A 23,293-nucleotide genomic window follows, 5' to 3' on the forward strand; every position below is an offset into this window, starting at 1 on the left:
TCATGCATTCCTCATACTCTTTCGAGATATAGATTGGATTATTTGTAATATTACTTATTGTAACGAATTAGAAAAAATTAACATATTTTTTTGTAGCCAGAAATTTTTTTTTGCCATAAAAATAAAATAATTACTTTAATTGTTAGGAGATGGAAAAAAAACTATAATTACCTAGTAAATAATATGATAATATGTAAATGCATATATTATGAAACATCCTATTAAATTCTAAATTTTCGTTGTATATTGGAATGGCAAATGAATGGTTCTGCAAATGTAGCATAAACTGTAATTGGGTTCCATTGGTTTATATGCATATTGATATTGGTACTGAATTACTTTATGCTCATTTTAAATAATTTCATTTATATAGAAACACTCGTGCACATTATATAAAGCATTAATAATGAATATTTTCAATGGAAATAACGTGTAATCTAAATCAAAATTAATCATTAAGGCATAGTTGAACTTCATATCAAAGTAGACAGGTACAACATTTTTTTTGTATATATAGAAGACTTGTATTGGTATAAAAAAAAAAATTCGTTTTTTCTACGATTTCATTATATAACCCCAAATAAAAATATTTTTTTCTTTTTTTTTCGTTGTAACGATATCGTTAATACGATGATTAATTATGCGATTCGAAAATGATACCATACGTCTTATCTCAAAAAATATTTACTGGATAAACACAAAATATTATTGACAATAATAAAATAATTATTAATCTGTACATATACGAGTATATGCAACATGTATACGCACATATGAAGCAAAAGCGGAAATTCTTTAATATTATATAATTCGAAACTTAATTAATATTCTTCTTTGGCACATTCACACTGGAAAAAAATAAAAAAAAAATAGAATCTAAAAATAAATATTTCCTTTTTCTTTAAATACAATGTTAACCAAAGAACTATCTATCTTTGAAACCATCTCTAATATAAATAATGATAGTAATTTAACTAAAAACTAATCCCCATTAAAAATGCCTCTCTCTCTCTCTATTTTTGAATAAAAGAAATAAAAATTAAAAATAAATCATACCGATTTAGTAAGAGGTAATCACAGGTGCGAACGAAAATATTGTGAATGAAAAAAGAGGTTTTATAATCATACAAAATATTTTTCGGCCTATCATCCGATACCATAAATTCTGAAGTATATTATAATATACTTAGAAGACAAAGTATATTATTTACAATTTTTTTGAACTAATTAAATTTTACAGAATTTATCTCACTATACTATAGAAAACTTGATTAAATTTTATCTATATTCCATAAGCGTTAACCATTCAATATATGACAATCGTTAAAGCGTTGCTATTATTTTCTAAGTAATTGAGAATTATAAATGTTTAACATATTATTATTATTAGAACCTATAAATATATATATGTATATGTAGTAAAGGTTGCAAATATACATAATGCGTGAGAGTGATAAAGTTCTAATCATCTTTACAATACTGTACATTAAACTTATATTATGTGTTTCTTTGCTTTTATGTTAGGAACAAATTCTTTTTCTTTTTCCTTTTTCTTGTTATTCTTCTTTCTACATTCATATATATATATATATATATATATATATATATATATATAAAAGCTTAACTTTCATTGAATAATTTTAACCCGTGCATTATAAATTTTATATGCAATCTGTACATGGTACAGAATATTGTTTAAAAGCTAAGTATATCGTATTGTATTAAATTATTCTTACATGCGTATTGCTCTTTTAATACTTCCTAAATCTACCTATCTCCCTGAGTGATGCATCATTGTTATATAGATAACATCATCATAGTCGTAGATAACAGAAGTATCATATCGAAGTAGATTCATAGTTAACTCCTGATAATAAACAATGTTGCTTGAGTCTCTTTAAATTTTCTATTAGATATGCATTTTCTATAAACAAATCCTTTGCTAGTATATCAGCTCCGGCTAATCTTTTAGCCTATAGAAATATAAATCATTTTTAATTACACATTACATTACTATTTAATAAATGACATAACACAATTAAAATTGAATACGAATAAAAGAACGTACCTGTTCGGTATTAGCTTGAATTTGGACTTGTAATTTTTCTTGAGTATTATAAAGAAGACATCGTAATTCACATACCTCTATTTGATGTTGCGACAAAGTTCCTATAATTCAAACAAAATGAAAATACATATTTCTAAATAAATCCAATCAAGTTGACAAATATTATATTAATAAAAATGTCAATAATAACTTACGATGCAATACTTGTTCTATATGATGCTGTTGTTGTCTAAAATATTCTTCTAATTGGCGTTTCTTACGTTCTTGAATTTGTAACTTCATAGTCAAACTTTCCAGTATATTAATGTCGATATTACATACTTGTTGTTGTTGCGCAGTATCTTGCAAACATTGACAACGTATGTCATTTGAAACTTGCGATTTAATTAATTCCTGTATCAATAAATAATCTTTTTTTGACGTATTATGCTTCGATTTACTTCTCTTTTCTTCTTTTTCTATAAACGAATGTTCAGAAATATTGTTTAATCCTTTATCTTCCGATTCAGATTTCTCACATTTATCTATACTATTTGTATCCTGTTTAATACACGATAATTGATCTAAGTGGTAATTTCCTACGCAACCTTCCTTTGTAACTTGCGACGTTAAATGATTAGAAGGCATTGGATTTTCAAATATGTGATCTCCTTTAAAACTCTCTGTAACATTATTAGATGTATCCCCATCGTATTTGAACGTCTTCGATTGCAATTGTGCATACGATTCGACGTTAAATGCATCCATGGGAATATGATTGCAAAAAGTACAGATGGGTTGAAACATGCTATCATCTGACACTTGGGTCGAATTGTCCATTTTTTTTATTTTTTCCATATTTTTTAATTTTTCAAACAAACTTTTAATTTCTTTATCCTTCTCCGAAATATCCTTCTCCATTTGAATTTTCCATTGGTCGAATTCTTCTTCCAAATCTAAATACTATATTTGCAAAGAATATATTTTAATTGTAAATTTAAATTCAATTGTATTATTTTGAAAGATAAATAATGAAAAAGAAAATAAATTTTACCTGCTGTTCTAAATTATATTTTTCTTCTATGGGAGATAAACGACCACCATTTTTCATTTTATCTACCGGACTAATTAATTCTTCATATTCTGCCATTTTAGCAATAAGTTCTGAAAACTTTTCATCACTTATTTTTTGTTCTTGTTCGAACAACTGTCTCTCCTCCTCTAACTTAGCAGCCCAATATTCTTCGCATTCTTCGTATTCGGCTTTCAATAAATCAAGACTTTTTTCTAATTCTAAACACCGTTCAGTCAACTGTTTCTTCTCCATTTGCCACCAATTTTCTTGTTCTTGATAAACTAAATTAGTAAGAGAATTACCACTGTTAGACAAAGTCATATTATTCTTCTTATCCGAATCATTACAAGGCACACTATAATTGGACGTTATATCTTTATCTTTTAAATTCTTCGTATGATCGGTAATAGAATATTCTTCTTTACGAGGTGGATAATCTCGAAGGCTAGTTATTTTATTTTGTAATAATTTAATATCCGCGTGAGTGAAATTTGTATCCGTAGGATAAATCATTGCATCGTTACTATTATGCATCGCTTTTTTCGTAGACGACATTGTTGTTTTATTAGATTTAGAAACAACAAAATCTCTTAACGACTCACTCGTCCTCTCTTCGCATTCAGTCTCAAGTTCGGAAGCAAGACTTTTAGAAAAATCTATATCTTCGTTCAATGAAAACGAATTGAAATTTGATTGACCGCAAATAATAGATGACATTGCTTCCTTATAATCACAATTTTCACAAGAACAATTCTCACATTTTATGAACATATTTTTTAGATCGCTTATAATTTGTTCATTATTAGTTTTCGTATTTATCTCAATTCTATCTACTTCAACTTTATCCTTCATATTATTGCTGCAGGATATCTAGAAAAAAACACATACGTATTTAATAAAATGAGAATATAATTACATTTCTTTTTTATATTTATAAAAATATTTAATACTTACAATTTCCTCTTGCTGCGAAGTTGTTTCTATATTGGTGTTCATCTCTGATGTGACAGCAGTGTCAACTATGAAATTTGTAAATAATATAATATTGTTACATAACAAATATCGTTAAAAAAAAATAAATTAACATAGAAATTAATTACCTTCATTTTTAATTGCTCGCAGATTAGTTTCATCTTCGAGTGATCTTGAAATATCTAATTGTATAGTAAGCTCATCGTTATGATCACGCAAGGATACTATTTCTGATTGCAATTGTTTCATACGATCGATTAAATGTAGAACTTGTTCCTCTTTTTTTGCATCTATATCTTCGACCTAAAAATGATAGAAAAATTAAAACAAAACTATGATATTTAATCATAACGTCTCTTCACGAATGCTATAATTATTTGTTTATATAATACCTCATCGTGTTCTGCAGCGAGCATTTTAATTTGCATCAGCAATTCATTGTTTGATTCTTTAAGTTTATCAATTTGATTTCGGAAATTTTCATTTTCTGTTTCTAAAATTTGATTATCTTGTAAAGCGGTCAAAAGTTTATTTTTATTTTGATAGTTTTCTTGTTGCTGTGTTTGCAATTGTTGTTCTTTAACTTTTAAAGTAGTAGCATTGCTTTCGCGTTCGAAACTTAATTGATTTGATAAATCCTTTATAATTTCAGAATGTTTGTGTTCAATTTGCTTTAACAAATTTTGTTTAATTTCCTCTTGTCGAAAATGATGATCGTCAATTTCTTGTGCGAGTGAGTTCGCTCTCTCATTGGCTTCTATTATATCAACTCGTAGTTTATCTCTCTCGCCTGTTATATTTTCTATCAAAATACTATAAAATCCAAACAATACAATTAAATATACATATAATACAATTGGATTGTACAAATACTTTTATCATATCTTTTATAAAACTTCATAAAAATCTGTATCGAACTACTATTAAAAAACAGTTACTTGCTTATAACATACTTCAAGTTACGTAGTTCCTCCTTATAAAGAATTAAAACACCTTTCAACAAACTGATATGTGGCTGAATATCTGTATTAATGATAGAATCATTAAGACCTTTCAATTCCTCGCATAAGGTGCTAACTAAATCATTTAAATTAATACTCGACGTGTTATATCCCAAATCGGATAACAAGGAAGCTGCATCAGAAATGCCAGCCATTTTCCACATATCGGTAACAATACTATGCTGAATAAACCTGTAATTAATAATATTAATAATTAATACATATAATAATTTGATAAATCTAATAAATGTTTAATACATTAAGTGGTATGTCAATCACTAGTGACCAACATTCTTATACATATATTTCTACAATTGACAAATTATTGTGGCTTAAACAGAAAGCTCGACAAAAGACGCTTGGCACACTTAACATGTTTAATTAAAATTGATGTATTCAAATACGATACCCTGAATCACGATGTTGAAGTGTATCATAATCAGATTTATCTTCCTTCGAATTAGTTAAACATTTTTCTGATATATCTTTGCAAGAAAGTATCAACTCTTCCTGTAAAATAGTTTGATTTTTAAATATATCCAGAAATTCATCCAAACTAATTAAACCATCGCTATTCTGATCAAGTTTTTCGAATATGCGTTGAGCTATCTATGGAAAAAGAAATAATTATATTCGCTTTCGTATATTACTACTATAAAATTGTAATAAATGAAGATAATTACTTGTTCTGGAAGAGCAGATGTTTCTCGATGATTGGACATAAAATATTTATCCGAAGTATCTGCATTTTCTTTGAAACATACGTTAACTTTATGCCATAAATCTTTCAAACGATTTTTATCTAATATCAAACCTACAAAATATATATTTAATGTATGAAAATAATAAATTATTTTTATCGTGAAATAAGATGTGCAGTAAATTTTAAACAAATCACCTGTTTTTGTATTACAATCATTCATGTGTGATTGTTGAATATCTGAATCTGAGAAGTAATAAATATTATTATCATTGTCATCATTATATTATAATATCATAATTATATTAACTTCTTGTTGTAATTGTACCATACACTCTATATTACCTTGAGTCAATAGTTCTTGCGTTTTGGCCAACAAAAGTAATAATCCTCCTCGAAATTCTTGGAATGAAATTGAATGTTTTCCTGAAATACATTTTTTAATGCATTCCTTTAATTCATCTCCATGATCATCTAGTTGTAATTTATTGCATAAGGAAGATAAATCTTCTTCTTTCAATTCCGTTTGCCCTTTCATCAAACAACTTTCAAATACAGTGAGAAGCTGTTGTTCGTAATGACCATTGTTATGTTCACCCATGGCATCCCTTCATCGTTCTTTAATAATTTCTTTGAAGACTTTGCAGTATATCTACATTAAAAATAATTATGTTATTTAAGGATTAATGTCAACATAATCAATTGTGTGTGCGTATTAAAAATTTTATACTACGAGTACAAAAAACGAAAATATATATTTGATATATAAAATAAAGTTATAATTAACCATAATTTCTTTCGCATTTAATAGAACGATAAGAGAATACATTACTTTATGGTATTTACTTTGTATATTATGAGTGCGAGATACACATGTATTTGATTAGCAAAATAAAACTATAATTAATCATAATTTTTATTGCGATTAATGTAATAATAAAAAAAAATTTATTAAATTTAACTATCTTTACCATAAGTACGAAATGCGTATACACTTTATAATCAAAATAAAACTACACTTAAACATTATTTTGATCGCAATTAATATAATGATAAGATAAATATGATTTAATGACATTTACCTTATTTTTATCACATCTGCTATGATTCCATAACTTTTTAATATTTCATTAAATTATTATGAATAATCGTCTACACAGAGAAAAATATTTAACAACTTCTTTTAACACTTATTATGAATAATATTAGCAAAAAAGAAGTCTCTATTCCCTCACAATTATTAACCTTTAGGTTATTCCTAACTAAATTCAATGTACTTGTGTAGTAAATGGTCATAACCTACTATTGTGACATACAATTGACATTGATATACGCCTAAATATACATACACATGCAAATAAATACACTGTCATATTAGCGTACTTTGAACGATCTACCGTAAACTCTAATTATTAGATCCATTAAATTCTCTAACCACTTTCATCATATTTATTATTATTATTATTATTATTGTTATAATTATTATTATTATTATTAATTTTAAATAAAATGGAAACAAAAGTTATTTATATTTACAAATTTAAGATAAACAAAAACAAAAATTTATATTACTACACGTCGCAATATATTGAAAATTCTTATCGAACAATATGACAATATGGAACCATAAACCAACTGCCAGATTTGTACGTTCATTTGAAATTAAGCTTACGCATAATATATGTACATACATATACATACATGCACTATATAACAAGTGATACATAGCAATTTTAATGTATAACCAGATGTAATAAAAATAACATTTTTTTTTTATTTTAATTTAAACCTATAAAATTGTTATGTGTATGTTTCACAAATTAAATTAATTTCTCTATGTTGTAATAAATTATTTAAAAATAAAAAATTATTTAAATAGTCAATTTTGAATTAATATTAATCACTAAAATAACTAACAAGAAATTAAATGAACCTTCGACTTATTATTAAAGTTAACTTTTAAAATTATTTCAATACTCTTCAAATTACAGAGAGAATAATAATGTAATTATTTTTCTAAATTCAATTTTATATATAATATAATGTTTAAAAAATAGGACATGAATTCTAATAGATAATATTTATATATGCTCCTATACTTTTGCTTGTTCTCCAATATCTCGTTTCTGATTGGACGATATAACCTATAAACTTGTACATTGAAACATTACCTTAAAATTTGGCGGTAATACAATCCTAGCGTAACAGTCAACATAGGGAAAGAGAAAGTGAAAAAATTAAATATTTACAGTTACTTATTTAAGTGTTTTTTAATAGAACATTATAGAGAATAAATGTAGCTTTGTTTTTTAAAATATTAAAAAATATGGGTATTAGTGGATTACTATCGTTTCTGGAGAAATCTTCTAGAAAAACAAATATAAATGAATTCGCCGGTCAATCTGTTGCTATTGATAGTTATTGTTGGTTACACAAAGGTATATATCCTTGCGCTGATAAATTATTATTAGGAGAACCAACAGATGGGTAAACAATTATTTTATATATTATAATTAATTTTAAAATATATTTTTTAATTTATTTAATTCATGTTTTAACTTTATGTTCATTGTAATTACCTTTATATAAGAACAATTAACTTTAAACTTTTAATGTTTAGGTATATAATATATTGTATGAAATTTATACGAATACTTTTAAAATATAATATTAAACCTATTCTTGTATTCGATGGACGACATTTGCCAGCTAAAGCAGAAACCGAAGCCCAAAGGCACAAGTATGTAAAGTTTTTAACAAAATCAGTTTAACCCTTTCCAATGTGATTTAACACATGGAGCTGTGTAATATATTCAGTGCTATATTTCGTGCTTCTTGTATTTTGTCTGTAAGATTTGAATACGACTCGTGTTTCTGATGTTTAAACCATAATGTATATCACTAGTCTCACACGTTATTATAGTGTAAGGAGTTATCAATGATATTATTAATTTTAATATAAAATATATTATATGCTTTTAGAAAGAGAGATATGAAACGTCAGCAAGCTGCACAATTAATACAAGCCGGACGAAATGCAGAAGGCAGAAATCTTTTAGTACAATCAATAGATGTAACGCATAAAATAGCTTTAGAATTAATTAAAACGTGTCAAAGCTTTAATATTGATTGCATTGTAGCACCGTATGAAGCTGATTCACAATTAGCATATCTTAACATTAGTGGAATAGCGGACGTTGTTATCACAGAAGACAGCGATTTAATATTGTTTGGCTGTAAAAAGGTATAATCAATTTTATTTCATTTATTATTTTCTATATATGATAAGAATAATGATTTTAAACTGAAAAAAAGGATGATTAATATTATATTATAATTATAGGTGTTCTTTAAAATGGATCAGAATGGTAATGGTTTGCTTGTTGAACAAGACAAACTACATCTTGCTATGGGTGTAAAATTAACAGACTTTAATATCGATAAATTTATGTATATGTGCATTTTATCTGGATGCGATTATTTAGCCTCACTTCGAGGTATAGGATTAATTAAAGCAAAAAAATTCATTCAAAGTATTAATAATGAGAACTGTGATATATATAATGTCAGTCACTATGGTATTATAATATAAAATTATGCATAAAGAGAGAAAAATAGTATTAATTATAAATATTGCTATTTTTACAGGCTCTTACTAATTTAGGATATTGTCTCAAAATGAAATATTTAGACGTATCAAAGGAATATAGAGACAATTTCATAAAAGCATTCATAACATTCAAACATCAATTAGTATTTTGTCCTTTACAAAGAAAACAAGTACGTTTAAATCCTCCTACAGCTGATGTTTCTGAAGAACAATTACATTATGCTGGGGATGAGATAGACCCTGATAAAGCATTACAACTTGCTTATGGTAATTGTGATCCGTTCACATTTGAAATGCTTCATGACTTTGATCCTGATATAAAAAAGGTATAATATATAAATAGTTACGTATATGTTTTTTAATATTATAGTATATTTAATAATTTGTTTAAGAAATTCAATAATCCAAATCCAAAAATGCTGAGTGTGATACCAAAGCACATAAGCATCTGGTCGCCCAATTATAAACCAAGACAAAGTATAGAAAACTTTTTAAAGAAAAAAGAAACAATCAATCATGAGAATTACTTGTGTATAAAAGAACTTGATGGTACGAAAAAAAAATCTACTAATACAAAAAAGAGAGAATATTATCATGGTAATTATATATACTGCATCTAATTTACACACATGAACTATTTATTATAAATTAATATAAATATCTATTTTATTTTTTAGTTGTAAACACTACAAACTATCAAGAATTAAATGAAAAAGATATTTTAGATGCATACAAATCTGAAGAAAATATTGAAACTGAAAATCAAATACATTCTACAGATGAAAAATCACCTAATGTGAATGAACAGAAATCTCCAATATTAACTAGAAATCCATTCATTAAAAAAATGTCTGTTAATCAAATTTCTCCTAGTTTACTATTTAAACGTAGAAGCAGGACAAAATTTGGTCGCTTAATGCAATTTCAAAAAACAGTTATCGATGAAAATATAGTTACAGAAAGTAAATTTTTTAAGAGTAAGAGCGAAGATATGAATAAAAGTAATGCAAATAATAACGACGATAATATTAATTCGGAAAATGATGAACTATGTATAAATCATACTCCCAAAAAGATGAAAATGGACATACAAGAAGAACAAAATAATCTAAAATATTCAATAGAATTTAATAATCCAAATAATACACATTCCATTGATGCTAACCAATCAAATACAAGTACATTAGTTAACAAAAATGAGAGTACGATTCTTGAAAGAAATATTTTAGAAGAAACAATTACTAACCAAGGTATCTGTTCTTCGAATCACGCAAACGAATCAAGAAGTTTAATTACTTCGAATGAAGTAGAAAAAATAGATTTAAGTATTAACGACAATATAAATAACTATAATTGTAATACACCGCAATCATGCAGTCCTAGTTCAGAATCTGATTATTCGGTTAGCCAAAATAGTATAGAAGATAATAAGAATACTTTATTTAAATTTTCTAATATTAAATTAAATACATCGATTGACGATCACTCAGACAAAACCATTAAAAAGCCACTAACAAGTTCTCAAACGGTTTGTATATCATTAACATATTTATGGTATTCATATTACCAAAATATTAATTATACTTATATATAAAATTTTTTTAATCTTTAATATTTAATATTTTTCAGAAAATCAATAAAAAAGCGGCACCCAAACAAATCCATAGAAGTAAGCGAATATCTTCTGAGCGTGGACAATTAAAGTTATTAAATATGTTCGGATTTAAAAAAAGTAAGTCTTTCTATTAAAATTATTTACATATTAAATATTTATAAAATAAATATTTATACTTACAGAAGAGTCATTGAAGTTAGAATGAAATCAATTAAATCTGGACAATATGCATATGTTGAACGAATGTATTTTTAAAAATATTTTTGTTATGTATTTCTGAAACTGTTACCTTTATGAGTGTTATTCGAATTATACATTAGCACTGCCAAGTTCTACATTAAAACACACTGCCTATTTTTTATGTAAGAACTAACTAATTTTTGGGGGTTCTTTTATTTATTCTTCCCAGGGCCTTGGTACTCTAATATTTTTCCAATTATTAATATCCAGCTAAAATTGTAATAAAAAAGAAAAAAGGATATATATATATATATAACATTCAATTTTATATATATTTGACTGCTTTTCATTTTAAAAAATACGAATGTAAAAAAGCTTTTATAATATATAAAAAACATAAAATAAATTTTTATTAATAAATTAAGATTATTTTTACAAAATTTATCTTGTTAATCAATACGTTAAGTGCTGAACATCTTTCATTGAGGTTTTCATTTAGGTAATAATAATTCATTAGCTGTAAAAACATGTCTGAACTCAAAATACAATACACTATTTGTTGCTAGTGACCAATATAGTACTTAACGTATTAATTATGAAATATTTATATTATGTACAAGGTGTCTCGATTGATATCAACATCTTAATTTTCATAGCTAATATTAAACACAGTAAAAATTTTAAAGATAAAAATTATATGGCTTAGAAAAAACATATTTTGAAGTTATTAATTTGTTTAAAGAATTTGTAAGGATCATGCGAAGATCAACTTTGTTCACTTAAATATAAAAAAAAGTTGATATAGGTTAAGACATCTTGTACATTGTAATACTATTTGTAGTTTATAACATACTTGTTTTAATTTTTCATATTCGCTTTCTAAAGTAACTTCACCTGGTTTTTTAACTTCTATACCTAATTTCTTTGATTCTGTGTAATACGCTGTTTGTTGTCTGTACGTGTATCTAAAATAATATCTAATATTATTAAATGTTATAAAAATACGAAAATAAATTATAACAAATTAATTGTATTATAAATTATGTAATCATAAATGATTTGTCTTGTCATCTTATAATTTCATCATTATTCTTTTAAAAAATAACATGATAAATTGTGAATAAAAACGACTTTTTCTATACCTCAACTGTGTAAATTCTCTGAGTCCAAACGATCCACCAACGATTAAAACTACAAATGGAACACCATAACGCAATGTTTTACTTTTAAGGAATGACATCACGATAACTAATATACTTGTTCCTTAATAAACATAATAATAGATTTGATCAAACTTTCATGATTAAATAAATTGTACTTTAAGTTTTATCAAATTTAACCATGTGAATTCTTAACCTTACTAACCTCTTTATATAGCGTATCTTTATTTATAAATTTAATTCCAAAACTACAAAATCAGATGGCGCCACGGCACATCGGTTGCATGAGAGATAAAATTATATATATAATTGAAATCAAAAATATATTATTCTTAATTGTAGTTATCTTGTACCTTTACCTAACATATTGATCAAATTTTATTCTTTTTTCACGTATGTGTATTATGTATTTAAATCAATAGAATTATTATGATAACTTTATTTTAGCTTAATATTTTAACTCTTCAAATAATCTAATTTTAATTGAATATTAATAGTATGCTACTCGTTCTTATATCTGATTTTTTACTTTCATTTACATGAAACAATTTTAGTAACAGTCATACAAATATTAGAGAAATGTGTTCTATAAAATAATAATAATAAAATGAAATATTTTTATATTTTATTATCTTAAAAATACATATTATTTAAGTGGAATAAATCTTGAAGAATGAGTGGCACCAATACCGGGCCTTCCATGTTTGACCGGTTTGTAAGTAACAGAAAACTCTCCAAGATAATGACCAATCATTTCTGGTTTGATTTCAACCTGATTGAATGTTTTTCCATTGTAAACACCAACAATGGAACCTACCATTTCTGGAACAATGATCATGTTACGCAAATGTGTTTTAACAATTTCTGGCTTTTCATTGGGAGGAGTTTCCTTCTTGGCTTTACGCAGTTTCTTAACAAGTGCCATTGATTTACGTTTCAACCCATGAGAAAAACGTCTTCTAGCACGTGCGTGCATCAAATCCATAAGTTGCTCACTAAAATAATAATAAGAAATTGAATTAACCGTTATTTTATGGTGAGCAATATTATGATTAAAATATAGATGACAATAAAATTTAATCATAAATATATCATACTAATAATGAAAGCATACTTGGGCATATCTAGGAGTTGATCGAGATCAACTCCTCGGAAGGTGAACTTCCTAAAAGTCCTCTTTTTCTTCTGAGTTTCATCAGCCTGAAATATGCAAAACAATATATGTAAGAATTGGTTATGTTCAACCTAATCACATTATCATACGTTAATACTTCTTTCACAACATATATTATAATAAGAATATTTATAAAATGTACTATAACATTATTTTATATTGCTGATGACATGAATTTTTATAGATTTTTTCTCGGATGCACTTACTTCCGCCATGGTTGTCGGTACGAAAACTATCACAAAAAGGACACTTCTACTTAACTTTCACGGAAGCTTAATAAAGGCATATACTATACAGAAGAATGAAAGGAAAGTAAAAAATGTTAGTCAATCATTCGTTCTAATATTCATAGATGGCGATGTCGTAGAATTAATAGCTCTGATTAGGGTGCGTTCCACTAAGCGCTCACAACGATCACGCTCACGACCACAGTTTTTCCCGTTCCACTTACCTACGAGCGTTACTGTCGTAAATTCAAGTGGAATGGACTATGGTGCGTTTTGAGCGTGGAGGTAATAATACAAATGGCGAGGTAGTGAAAAGAAAGTAAAAGATTANCATGTCAGTTTCACGGTCGCCATTTTTATTGTTGTCAGTTTCGAAAAAACCGCTAATTTTCTCAACGCTCACTACGACCCACGTTTTCAGATGGGTCGTTGTGGGCTTCGCGTGAGCGTTAGTAATGACGTCATGAGTGACGTTTTCGCCGCGACCACAACGACCGCGGTCGTTATGTGGAACGACTAAAGGAGCATTTTGATCGTTGTGAGCGCTTAGCGGAACGCACCCTTAGTCAACATTTAAACACTGACCACCAATCCCATTGCTAGACAAAACAGCGGAAATTTTAAACTTTATTTCACATACAGTTATATATTCATACGTTTAAAAAATTATTTCCAATAATTTAATAAAGTTAGGATAATGATGATAAATGAAATGTGATTTTATAGTAATATTTCATGATATAGTCTGATTAAAAATTATTGTTTAAGGAAGGAAATAAATATAAATAGTTTTACAAGCGATTTATAAAAAAAAAAAAATTGAATTTTTGGAAGCCACTACATCTATTTCCCCCTTAAATTTATGTAACTTTAAACTACAGTGCTGTAATAATAACCATATAATATTAATATAATTATTTACAATATCACTAAAATAATTTCGTAAAAATCATAGTGAAGAACCTACGACAGTCAATAAATTGATTTCATATATTTATAAAATGAATTCTTGATAAATCATTTATTATTATCATATAAATATCCATAAAGTGGAGCCTCCATATATGCTCTGTTAATATCTAAAGAGTTTCTACGGAGACGTCGTCCAATTGGTTCTAAATCATTGTAACACATAGGAAAAATTTTTTCGATTGCCATTTTAGCTTCTCCTTCTGTTAAATTACGCACTGCCATTAGAGATGCTTTTGCCAAATTCTTTACGCAGTCCTGTGTAATTAATATGATGTCATTATTAAATATTAAATATATATATGTATGTCTATGATATAGTTATCGATAATATATAAGAATGTAATTCATACTTGATGAGCTTGTTTTATATGAAATGGAGACACAGTTCCTTGAATCATGGCACTCATAAAACTACAATGTATGAGATTAGCTGCTCTTACTTCGGTGCAAGCTAAATGATCAATGTTTCTAAAGTCCACTTTATTGCGACAATAGTCAAACATATGTATCAATTCGTGAGCTAATACACTCTGCATTTTTGATTTACTGTGAACAGTATTTTGACATACAACGATCTGAAATTGTAATATAGATATTAACAAAACAGACATTTACTTTGGATTAAAAATTATCTATTTAAAGACAAAAGATGTTATCTTACAATTGTAAAATTTAATGTTCATAATATTTAAACAATTACCTGATTAAGTTCTGCATCATAGCCACCTTTTACAGAACTATCACATACTTCGCAAGAAATGTGACGACGAATATCAATTTCACTATAGTTTTGAACAAACAATTAAATACTTCAACTGTTTGAATTAAATTTTATAAATATATATATATCATATAAAATAGATCCTAATATTGTATTAGTTTAAATATAAAAATGGTTATATTGATGTAATATGTATGTATTGGCAAGATTACCTACCATCCAGAACTTTTTAACGCTGCCATCATAAGTTGTATTAATGGACCTAAATAATAAAGCAATAAATAAGAATTCAAACTAGAATAATAAAATAACAACAATTATAGTAGAAGATATAAAGAACATACTAGTTTTTATACACTTGTATACTTTTCCTTCGCATTTAAATCTGTTAGCTTCTTCCCTTCCTTCACCTATTAATTTTCTAAGAAATGTTGGTTTATATGTACCCTTTCTTTCAGGGTACATATCATAACCCCAGTTTTCATTATCTACTGAATTTTCTGTTGTAGAAGCATTTTTATCAAATTTTTTATTTTCATTGTTATCATTAATTTGACTTTCTTTCTTCTCATTAACTTTATTATTATCTAATGAATTTTCATTCACTTTTTTATTTACAAAATTAAAGACAGTCATGACTCTAGAAAAATAAAATCAATCACGTTAATATTAACAAAATTGTTATGTATTTTTGACAATAATCACTGTAGCAAATACCGTATTCATACAAAATCTTTGCATTCTATTTAAGTTAGGTTATCTTATAGCAGACGACATATGCATATATACATAACACATCATAGATGGATGGAGTTTGCAAGAGTTTACACTATTAATTATTCTGGTTCTAATTTTTTTCCAATTTTGATGATCATCAGCTCATTTGAAAAATAAAGGATTTTTACGTGAGCTGATTATTTTTATATATTTAAAAAAATATTATTTTATTAGAAAAAATAATTTCTAAAAATAGATTATTTTCAAGCGTAATTTTCACGCAAATAAATACCGTTTTTTGAAAAGATGTATCAAATACGGTACATAATTTATTTTTAATATTATGACGATAATATGAAAATGTAATTAGTTATTAAAAGATAAATGAGAAGATCAATAAATAAACTATACTTACAATCAATTGTAATCATTTTTATTGATTTCTCCCTATTAATATTATAATTTATTTGAATTAAATGCATATTTATATTTTAAATATTTTATGATTATTTAAACTTTGTTGATATTACTAAAAATATATAATATTCAAAAAAGAATTATTGATAATAAATGTAAATAAATTATAAGAGTCCTTGAACGTCATAAAGATTAATTATTTGACATTTAAACCACGTGGTTGTTGCTAGGCAACTGTACATATCCACAAAAAGCTTATCAAGATTTTAAGGGGAATAGTTTGAACAGTTCCACGCTTTTTCGTATGATTTTAACAATATTTAACTATGACAGACGACGTGAAGCCAGAAGTAATAAAAAAAACCCAAGATTTACTTGGAAAATATTTTAAAAAGCCACCGTTAACTGAAAAATTGTTGAGGAAACCACCCTTCAGATTTATTCATGATATTATATCAATTGTATGAATTTTAACAATTTATTAATACTGTAATTTAATTAATAATTTTTCTTATTTTGTTATATTTATTTTAATAGTTGATCAATAATATTTTAATTATATTGAATTTTTTCTTACAGATAATACAGGAGACCGGTTTCTTAAAAGGTTTGTTCACCGAAGAAGAATTAAACTCAGACAATATAAAAGATAAGGAGTCCAAAGTTGCGTATTTAACTAAACTTATAGATGTTGTTAGTAAGTTCTAAGAAATTAAACATTCCATGCAAGCTAATTGTATTTATAATATTATATTAATATATAAAATTATATCTTTTAGAATTAATATCAGGAAATAATTTAACAGTAAGAGCAAGTAAAATAGTTTCCGGACAAGAAGCTACTAAAACCAATGAACTTTTACAAGCTATTGGGAAAGCTCTTGATAAAAAAGTACAACATTTTTATACTTATCTAACATATTTTTCAATAATATTATATAATATATATGTATGATTGAGTTAGGTAAACAGTGCAGAGGCAATTGAACATTATAAGAAAGGTTTACAAAAGAAATCAAAAGGAGCATCAAAATTAAAAATAACTAAAGACGATGTTGCTAAGAAATCAACTAGACAAGTATCGCAAACGAGAAAACCAATTGAAAAAGAAAAGAATACGCCTGGATCACAAAAAAAAAATTCCAGTACAAAAAAAGTTGGATCTAAAACGAATGAAGAAGATAGTAACAATAAAAATAGTGATGTAATAAAACAAGAAAGTCAAGAAAATAATATTGAAAAGAGTAATGATGACATAGATGTTCCACCAACCGATAAATTAAACAAACCGGTAAATTAAACTAAATATATAATATTTTTGAAAATATGAAATATTAAATAATAAATAAATTACTATTTTTGTTTTTTACACTCAGTCGCTTGAAGATGAGCTAGTACAAAAAACAAGACATTCTTCGGCTATTAAACAAAAACAGAATCATGTATCTTCCACGGTTCTCACAGAAGTACAAACAGGGAAATCTCAGACAAATATAAATGCAGAGAAGAAATCGGATGAACATTTTCAAAGAAAAGAATCCGCAAGTAGGGGGAAACGAACCCTATCAAAACAAGAAAGTGAGTCTAAGGAATCAATAAAAATGATATCGGAGATAGTACCTACAACAAAATCAATAGAAAATACAGATAAAGGAAAGTTAAAAACAGAATCTGAATCGACATATGAAAATATAAATAATGATTCGCAGCTAACAGAACTTGAGAATTCAATTAGTCATGCATCCAATTTACAGAAGAATAAATTTAATAGTGAACAAGAACCTAGTACATCTAAATCGAGAACATTTTTACGTCCACCTACTGCCAGACCGAGTAGCGCAAGACCCGCTGCTCCTAAAATGAAAGGAAAAACTGACTTAATTCCAAATGAAGAAATAAGGTAGTTCATATTAATTAAATTAATTATTAATAAAACAATATATTTATATATTAAATGATGTATTTGGATTTTAGTACGCCTATAGGAAACATTACTGTAATAATTGAAAATACAAGTACAAAAGATAATGATAATGAAGATATGGTGATCGTAGAAAATAAGGGAAACATTGGAACAACTTTAGAAAATATTAGCAATTATAAAATTGACCATGAATTAACTCAAGAACATGGTCATCTTGTAGCACAAATTTTAGAAACTCAAAGAGAATTGGTCAACACTGAAAATGTCGATGTTTTACCAAAGAAAGTTGATATTGTAAGATATTTTTATTTATTTATGTTTACGTTAATCAAATACTTTGAAAAGTATTTTATAAAATATAAATGTTTTTGAATTTAGGCATGGGAGGCAGGTACAAAGCGTGATCATGAGGCTGCAATTAAAGAAATTGATAAATTGCGTGGTACGATACAAATGTTAACTCGTACAACGAATCCTTTAGGAAAATTGTTGGATTACTTACAGGTATCGTTTCAATTTATGCTAGAGTATTGATATAAATTTTGATATAAATGTATGTTAAACAGTGTTTATTTGTTCTGTAATTTGTTTATATAGGAAGATATTGAAATGATGCAAAAGGAATTACATGATTGGAGAAATCAGTATAATCAACTAAACAAACAGTTGGAAAAGGAACAAATGTATGATCCCTGTAAATAACATCATATACAAAATATATTAAATATATTAATATACGTTACTTATTATTTTCAGACGTACACAAGAAATAATAGATCCAATGGACTTGACTTTAAAAGAAATTGACAATAATATTCAGGATCAATTAAATAAAATTTATCAAGCGAAAGCTAGAATAATAAAGAATAATCAAAAAATACAGAGACTATTAAACGGTGATATGTAAAAGTATATAGTATTTAAAATAACTTTTTTGTAACGTTTGGAATATATTTAATACATAATATATAGAGAGAGCATTTTTAATAATTCATATACATTTTCGTAGTTAGTGTGATCAATATATATATTGAAGATATGTGTGTAATAAAAATATAAATTGTACTTTTGTAAATATATATATATAGACGTTTTGTAAATATATTAAAGGACACATTATTGATTTTTAAATATAAAATATTTATACAGAAGTAAAGTTATTTTAAATAAATAAATAAATATTTAGCACCTATATATATATAAAAAGAAAACAAAAATGTTTTTTATGAATCGTGTTGTTATTACATCAAATATATAGATAGATATTTATCTATTTACAGCCTAGTAAATGGACTTGGTTGTACATTCACAAAGTGCATAAAATATATATATATTTGTATTAAAGTTAATGTTACATTAAATTTGCAATCTAATTCATACCTAATATTTTGTTTCGTGTCAAATTTCGTATACTTCATATAATTTTTTTATTTTTTCTTCCGATATATTGGCAGTATTTTTACTATACTCGATAAGAGTTTTTATTCCTATAAAAAATAAATAAATTGTTTATAATTTCATTGAAGATAAATATTTACAATATACATACCTTCTTTTTCGACATTATTAATAAACATAATAAGTGCTCGGAATCTTTTTACTTGACTTAAACATTCCAAATACTGATATACCGAATCTTTTCGTGGTATGAATTCAATTCTAAGAATGTCTAAAATCTCACTGAAAATATCAGACTCCATAGAATCTTGAAATAGTTGTGGCAAACTGTTCGAAGGTAATTGCTGAAATTTAGAGTTATTAATTTCATAAGTAATTTTTTATGACTATATTATCGCGATGTCAAATTAGTTAAATACTTTTAGGTAATGATAGCGATACTCTGATGATTTATTTCTCCGCCAATCTATAATAAATTGTACAGCTGTTTTTGGAATTTTTAGATCTACGTGTACATTTTTTTCAACTTCGCAAGATTTATTTAAAACTTTGTTCTTTGCGACAGCTTTATCATCAAGCATATTAAATGATTCAGCTTTTTGGATTTTATCTGTCTCAATTAGTGTAGTTTCTTTTTTACATGACGCAATTTCAAATTCTGCATCTTGTACTACAATACGTTTCATAGACTTCTATAAATAAATAGTCAAATATTAAACATTTTTACATTTAACATAATGATAATTTTAATGGAACGTTATTTCCTTACTTTTGAACGCAAGTGAGGTGGTTTAATAATAGGCTCTATGATCTCGACATTATCTTTCTCCGGTAACCAGTCAGGAATTGGCATATATTTTGTCTTGTTTTTTATTGTTTTATTTACAACATCTTGCTCTGTTTTCTTATTACTTATTTCCTTGTTAATTTTTTTATTGGAATTGCATATTTTTTCACCAATCGTTTTTTCTAATGACGTCTCCTTCGACGTCTTTTCCTCAGATATGATAATTGACTGAAAAATTAGTATTTATATGTGTAAGACATTTGTAATTAAAAAGATAATTAATATTAATGTTAAACCTTAGTTTCCAAATTTTTATTGACTTGAGCAAGTTTAGCTTGTGCTTCCTTATTAGATGGCTCTAATTGCAATATTTTTTCCAAATCTTCTTTCGCTTCTTTATATTGTTTTAACTCTAATCTAGACAGTGCTCTTCTGTGATAAGCTTTCACATATTGTGAATCCAATTGTATCGCTGTAGAACAATCAGCTTCTGCAGAGTATAAGCTATAATAAAATTAAATGCAATATTGTAATATTATAAGTATAATATTATAACATTAAAAAATATATACATATTACAGACGAGACATACTTATCCTTTTTTAAATGACAAAGAGCACGATTCGCATAGAAGACAGCATCGTATGGAAAAACTTTTATTGCTTCGGAATAACATGCAATGGCACTGTCCCATTTTTGTTGCTGTACGAGTATATTGCCCTTTTGTTTATGCTCTGTTGCTATATCATGCCGTTTTTTCAATTCATCTTCATTCAATTCTTCTCCAGATTCATCGGATGAATCTGTTTTATCTATTTCTTTGCAAGCTTTTTCCTTCATTCAAATATTATTATTATCCAAACAATAGTTTTTAAATATATATACCATAAATATAAATATTTATAAAATTTCATAACTCACCACGTCAAATTTATCCCAAGAGGAATAATCACCCGATTTAATTCGCTTTGTGTTCGTGTTACATTTTTCTTTCATTGGAGGCTTTTGCATTACCTTTTTCTTTTTACTTCTTATGGGTGGTAAAACCTATGTAATGAACATCATCATTATTGTAAAGTTTAAATAAGTTAAAGAAAAAAGATGAGCATTATTTTTTAATAATTATATTTATTGTTTCTTTTATAAAATATGATTAAGTTTACTTGATCATTGTTTTTATTAAGAAGTTCCTTCTCTTTACGTTTCATTTCTTCTTCCCAATTTTTCAGATTAAGAAATTCTCTTTGTAAATCCTCTGAATTATCTTTTACTTGCTTTTGTACTAAAAAAGACTTATCAATACTCATATTTAATGCTGTGGAAGAAAAAAGTAACTATTATTTTGATATATTTTAATTCTGATTTCACACACACATACATATTTCTTTTTTTATAACAACTTCCAATTTATTTATATAAATTGATTATTATCAATTTTATAACATGTAGATTCATGTATCCATAACTTACCATATATTGTTATATATTAACAAAATTATTAATTAATTAACCTTAAAAGAGAGAAAAATTCAACTTATAAGTCTCATAAAACTTATAAATCACAAATTTGTTAACTAGTTACGCGTTGTTATTGGTTACCGGCTAAATGTTTGCTTTAAACAACAGTTTCAACATTTTTCTGCTAGATGGCAGTTCGATATTTAGGATGTAGCGTGTTCACTAATGTGCGGAAATAAATAATTCAATAAGAAAAAATATTATATGAATATTTATTTTAATAATGTATCAAAAAGGTCTCGTATAAAATATGTGATAAACTTAACAAAAATCTTAAAGAGGTAAGCGGAAGTAGTAGCTAATTGCACGTCTTTATTTCCTGCTTGTCGGTACGCGTGTCTATTGCTCAACGGTTGGAACGGAAGTCTCGTCTTTGTAACTATGGAAACATTAACGTTCTCCTAGAAGCGCTGTTAGCTTTGCTAGAGTGCTAGTGCTAAAGTAGTTTGCTAAAGAATGAGCAGTGAGGATGGCGGCGCTAGTTGTCGCATAGGATGAAGTGGTAATCTGCTTATCGACAGCAGGTCGCTACAAGGATTGTGGCCGTCACGCCAAGGCTTGGCGCCTCCGGCATTCTTACCGTCACGCCTCTAGTGACGAAACTAAAGAACTAGAAAAACACCACGTTAATGAACAATCGCTACTATTCGCTCTCTTCCGTTTCAATCACCGAGCGAGACACACGGGTACTCACGAGCAGTAAACAAAGACGTGAAAAACTAGTCACTACTTCCTTTTTACTCTTTAAGATTTTGGTAAGTTTATTATATATTTTGTACAAGACCTTTTTGATACGTTTTATAATAAAATATTTATATAATATTTTTCCCTAGTGAATTAGTTATTTCCGAATATAATTGAACACGCTACAGGATTTGTGGCAGCAATTAAAATAGCTCTACACTAATCTTGTCTATCCTACAAGTTACTCATTGAACTCCTATCAAGACATTATGGACTCCATCAAAAAAGTTAGAAGTGAGTTTTAAGCTAAAATGGAACTTTTGGATGCATTCTACAGTCCTTCTATATAGTCCAGGCAACAAAAGGAGAACTTGGAAAATTTAGCGGCCTTGTT

At 26.6% G+C, this 23,293-nt stretch overlaps 8 protein-coding genes across 13 annotated transcripts in view; 3 read left to right on the forward strand and 5 right to left on the reverse strand.

Annotated features, from left to right (window-relative positions):
* Window positions 1-1,659: 1,659 nt before the first annotated feature.
* Window positions 1,660-7,267, reverse strand: LOC106783702 (ninein). The gene is made up of 13 exons (XM_014742484.1): window positions 6,878-7,267; window positions 6,141-6,447; window positions 5,994-6,041; window positions 5,779-5,909; window positions 5,505-5,704; window positions 5,048-5,287; window positions 4,487-4,907; window positions 4,223-4,397; window positions 4,077-4,141; window positions 3,102-3,992; window positions 2,263-3,010; window positions 2,069-2,169; window positions 1,660-1,973 (listed from the first exon to the last, which is right to left on the reverse strand). The coding sequence occupies exons 2-13, from the start codon at window positions 6,394-6,396 to the stop codon at window positions 1,839-1,841; spliced, it is 3,411 nt and encodes a 1,136-aa protein (XP_014597970.1). The 5' UTR covers window positions 6,397-6,447; window positions 6,878-7,267; the 3' UTR covers window positions 1,660-1,838.
* Window positions 7,268-8,065: 798 nt separating this feature from the next.
* LOC106783707 (exonuclease 1) lies at window positions 8,066-11,289 on the forward strand. Its single transcript, XM_014742489.1, has 9 exons — window positions 8,066-8,282; window positions 8,416-8,535; window positions 8,778-9,039; window positions 9,139-9,360; window positions 9,444-9,731; window positions 9,798-10,002; window positions 10,083-10,933; window positions 11,035-11,137; window positions 11,203-11,289. Exons 1-9 carry the CDS (start codon window positions 8,122-8,124, stop codon window positions 11,223-11,225), a joined length of 2,235 nt encoding a protein of 744 aa, XP_014597975.1. The 5' UTR covers window positions 8,066-8,121; the 3' UTR covers window positions 11,226-11,289.
* LOC106783709 (cytochrome c oxidase assembly protein COX16 homolog, mitochondrial) lies at window positions 10,997-12,617 on the reverse strand. 3 transcript variants are annotated; one of them, XM_014742492.1, is made up of 4 exons: window positions 12,566-12,617; window positions 12,343-12,463; window positions 12,054-12,165; window positions 10,997-11,470 (listed from the first exon to the last, which is right to left on the reverse strand). In XM_014742492.1, the coding sequence occupies exons 2-4, from the start codon at window positions 12,438-12,440 to the stop codon at window positions 11,417-11,419; spliced, it is 264 nt and encodes an 87-aa protein (XP_014597978.1). In that variant the 5' UTR covers window positions 12,441-12,463; window positions 12,566-12,617; the 3' UTR covers window positions 10,997-11,416. The 3 variants fall into 3 exon arrangements, 2 of the variants coding, with proteins under 2 accessions (XP_014597978.1, XP_014597977.1); XR_001381343.1 differs by having other exon boundaries at window positions 11,214-11,237; window positions 11,310-11,470; window positions 12,343-12,572; XM_014742491.1 differs by having other exon boundaries at window positions 12,343-12,572.
* Window positions 12,618-12,968: 351 nt separating this feature from the next.
* Window positions 12,969-13,846, reverse strand: LOC106783708 (40S ribosomal protein S15). Its single transcript, XM_014742490.1, has 3 exons — window positions 13,741-13,846; window positions 13,475-13,560; window positions 12,969-13,355 (listed from the first exon to the last, which is right to left on the reverse strand). The coding sequence occupies exons 1-3, from the start codon at window positions 13,747-13,749 to the stop codon at window positions 13,007-13,009; spliced, it is 444 nt and encodes a 147-aa protein (XP_014597976.1). The 5' UTR covers window positions 13,750-13,846; the 3' UTR covers window positions 12,969-13,006.
* Window positions 13,847-14,603: 757 nt separating this feature from the next.
* Window positions 14,604-16,286, reverse strand: LOC106783682 (mitochondrial inner membrane protease ATP23 homolog). The gene is made up of 5 exons (XM_014742448.1): window positions 15,799-16,286; window positions 15,671-15,716; window positions 15,434-15,515; window positions 15,084-15,308; window positions 14,604-14,988 (listed from the first exon to the last, which is right to left on the reverse strand). The coding sequence occupies exons 1-5, from the start codon at window positions 16,088-16,090 to the stop codon at window positions 14,779-14,781; spliced, it is 855 nt and encodes a 284-aa protein (XP_014597934.1). The 5' UTR covers window positions 16,091-16,286; the 3' UTR covers window positions 14,604-14,778.
* A 480-nt stretch (window positions 16,287-16,766) lies between these two features.
* Window positions 16,767-19,419, forward strand: LOC106783678 (TRAF3-interacting protein 1). The gene is made up of 9 exons (XM_014742440.1): window positions 16,767-17,049; window positions 17,168-17,285; window positions 17,368-17,480; window positions 17,553-17,879; window positions 17,965-18,488; window positions 18,563-18,806; window positions 18,891-19,016; window positions 19,110-19,195; window positions 19,269-19,419. The coding sequence occupies exons 1-9, from the start codon at window positions 16,915-16,917 to the stop codon at window positions 19,417-19,419; spliced, it is 1,824 nt and encodes a 607-aa protein (XP_014597926.1). The 5' UTR covers window positions 16,767-16,914.
* The window catches only part of LOC106783679 (RNA polymerase II-associated protein 3-like), an 8,130-nt gene continuing 3,172 nt past the window's right edge, over window positions 18,336-23,293 (reverse strand). Inside the window, exons 1-12 of one of the 3 annotated variants that reach the window (XM_014742443.1) lie at window positions 22,910-22,970; window positions 22,297-22,825; window positions 22,168-22,208; window positions 21,861-22,012; window positions 21,619-21,744; window positions 21,290-21,531; window positions 20,994-21,201; window positions 20,680-20,925; window positions 20,330-20,602; window positions 20,062-20,254; window positions 19,893-19,999; window positions 18,336-18,442 (exon numbers count right to left, since the gene is read on the reverse strand). In XM_014742443.1, coding sequence (XP_014597929.1) covers window positions 19,911-19,999; window positions 20,062-20,254; window positions 20,330-20,602; window positions 20,680-20,925; window positions 20,994-21,201; window positions 21,290-21,531; window positions 21,619-21,744; window positions 21,861-22,004 — 1,521 coding nt within the window. In that variant the 5' untranslated portion in view covers window positions 22,005-22,012; window positions 22,168-22,208; window positions 22,297-22,825; window positions 22,910-22,970 and the 3' untranslated portion in view covers window positions 18,336-18,442; window positions 19,893-19,910. Of the gene's footprint in view, window positions 18,443-19,892; window positions 20,000-20,061; window positions 20,255-20,329; window positions 20,603-20,679; window positions 20,926-20,993; window positions 21,202-21,289; window positions 21,532-21,618; window positions 21,745-21,860; window positions 22,013-22,167; window positions 22,826-22,909; window positions 22,971-23,293 lie in introns of those variants that run through there. The other 2 variants (XM_014742441.1, XM_014742442.1) reach the window with 2 other exon arrangements.
* The window catches only part of LOC106783681, a 3,107-nt gene continuing 2,673 nt past the window's right edge, over window positions 22,860-23,293 (forward strand). Inside the window, exons 1-2 of one of the 2 annotated variants that reach the window (XM_014742446.1) lie at window positions 22,860-22,970; window positions 23,049-23,193. In XM_014742446.1, the coding sequence (XP_014597932.1) occupies window positions 23,169-23,193 (25 nt within the window). In that variant the 5' untranslated portion in view covers window positions 22,860-22,970; window positions 23,049-23,168. Of the gene's footprint in view, window positions 22,971-23,048; window positions 23,246-23,293 lie in introns of those variants that run through there. The other variant, XM_014742445.1, reaches the window with a different exon arrangement.

The sequence above is a fragment of the Polistes canadensis genome, unplaced genomic scaffold, assembly GCF_001313835.1.
Source record: "Polistes canadensis isolate GaletaPanama2010 unplaced genomic scaffold, ASM131383v1 scaffold_24, whole genome shotgun sequence".
Lineage (NCBI taxonomy): Eukaryota > Metazoa > Arthropoda > Insecta > Hymenoptera > Vespidae > Polistes > Polistes canadensis.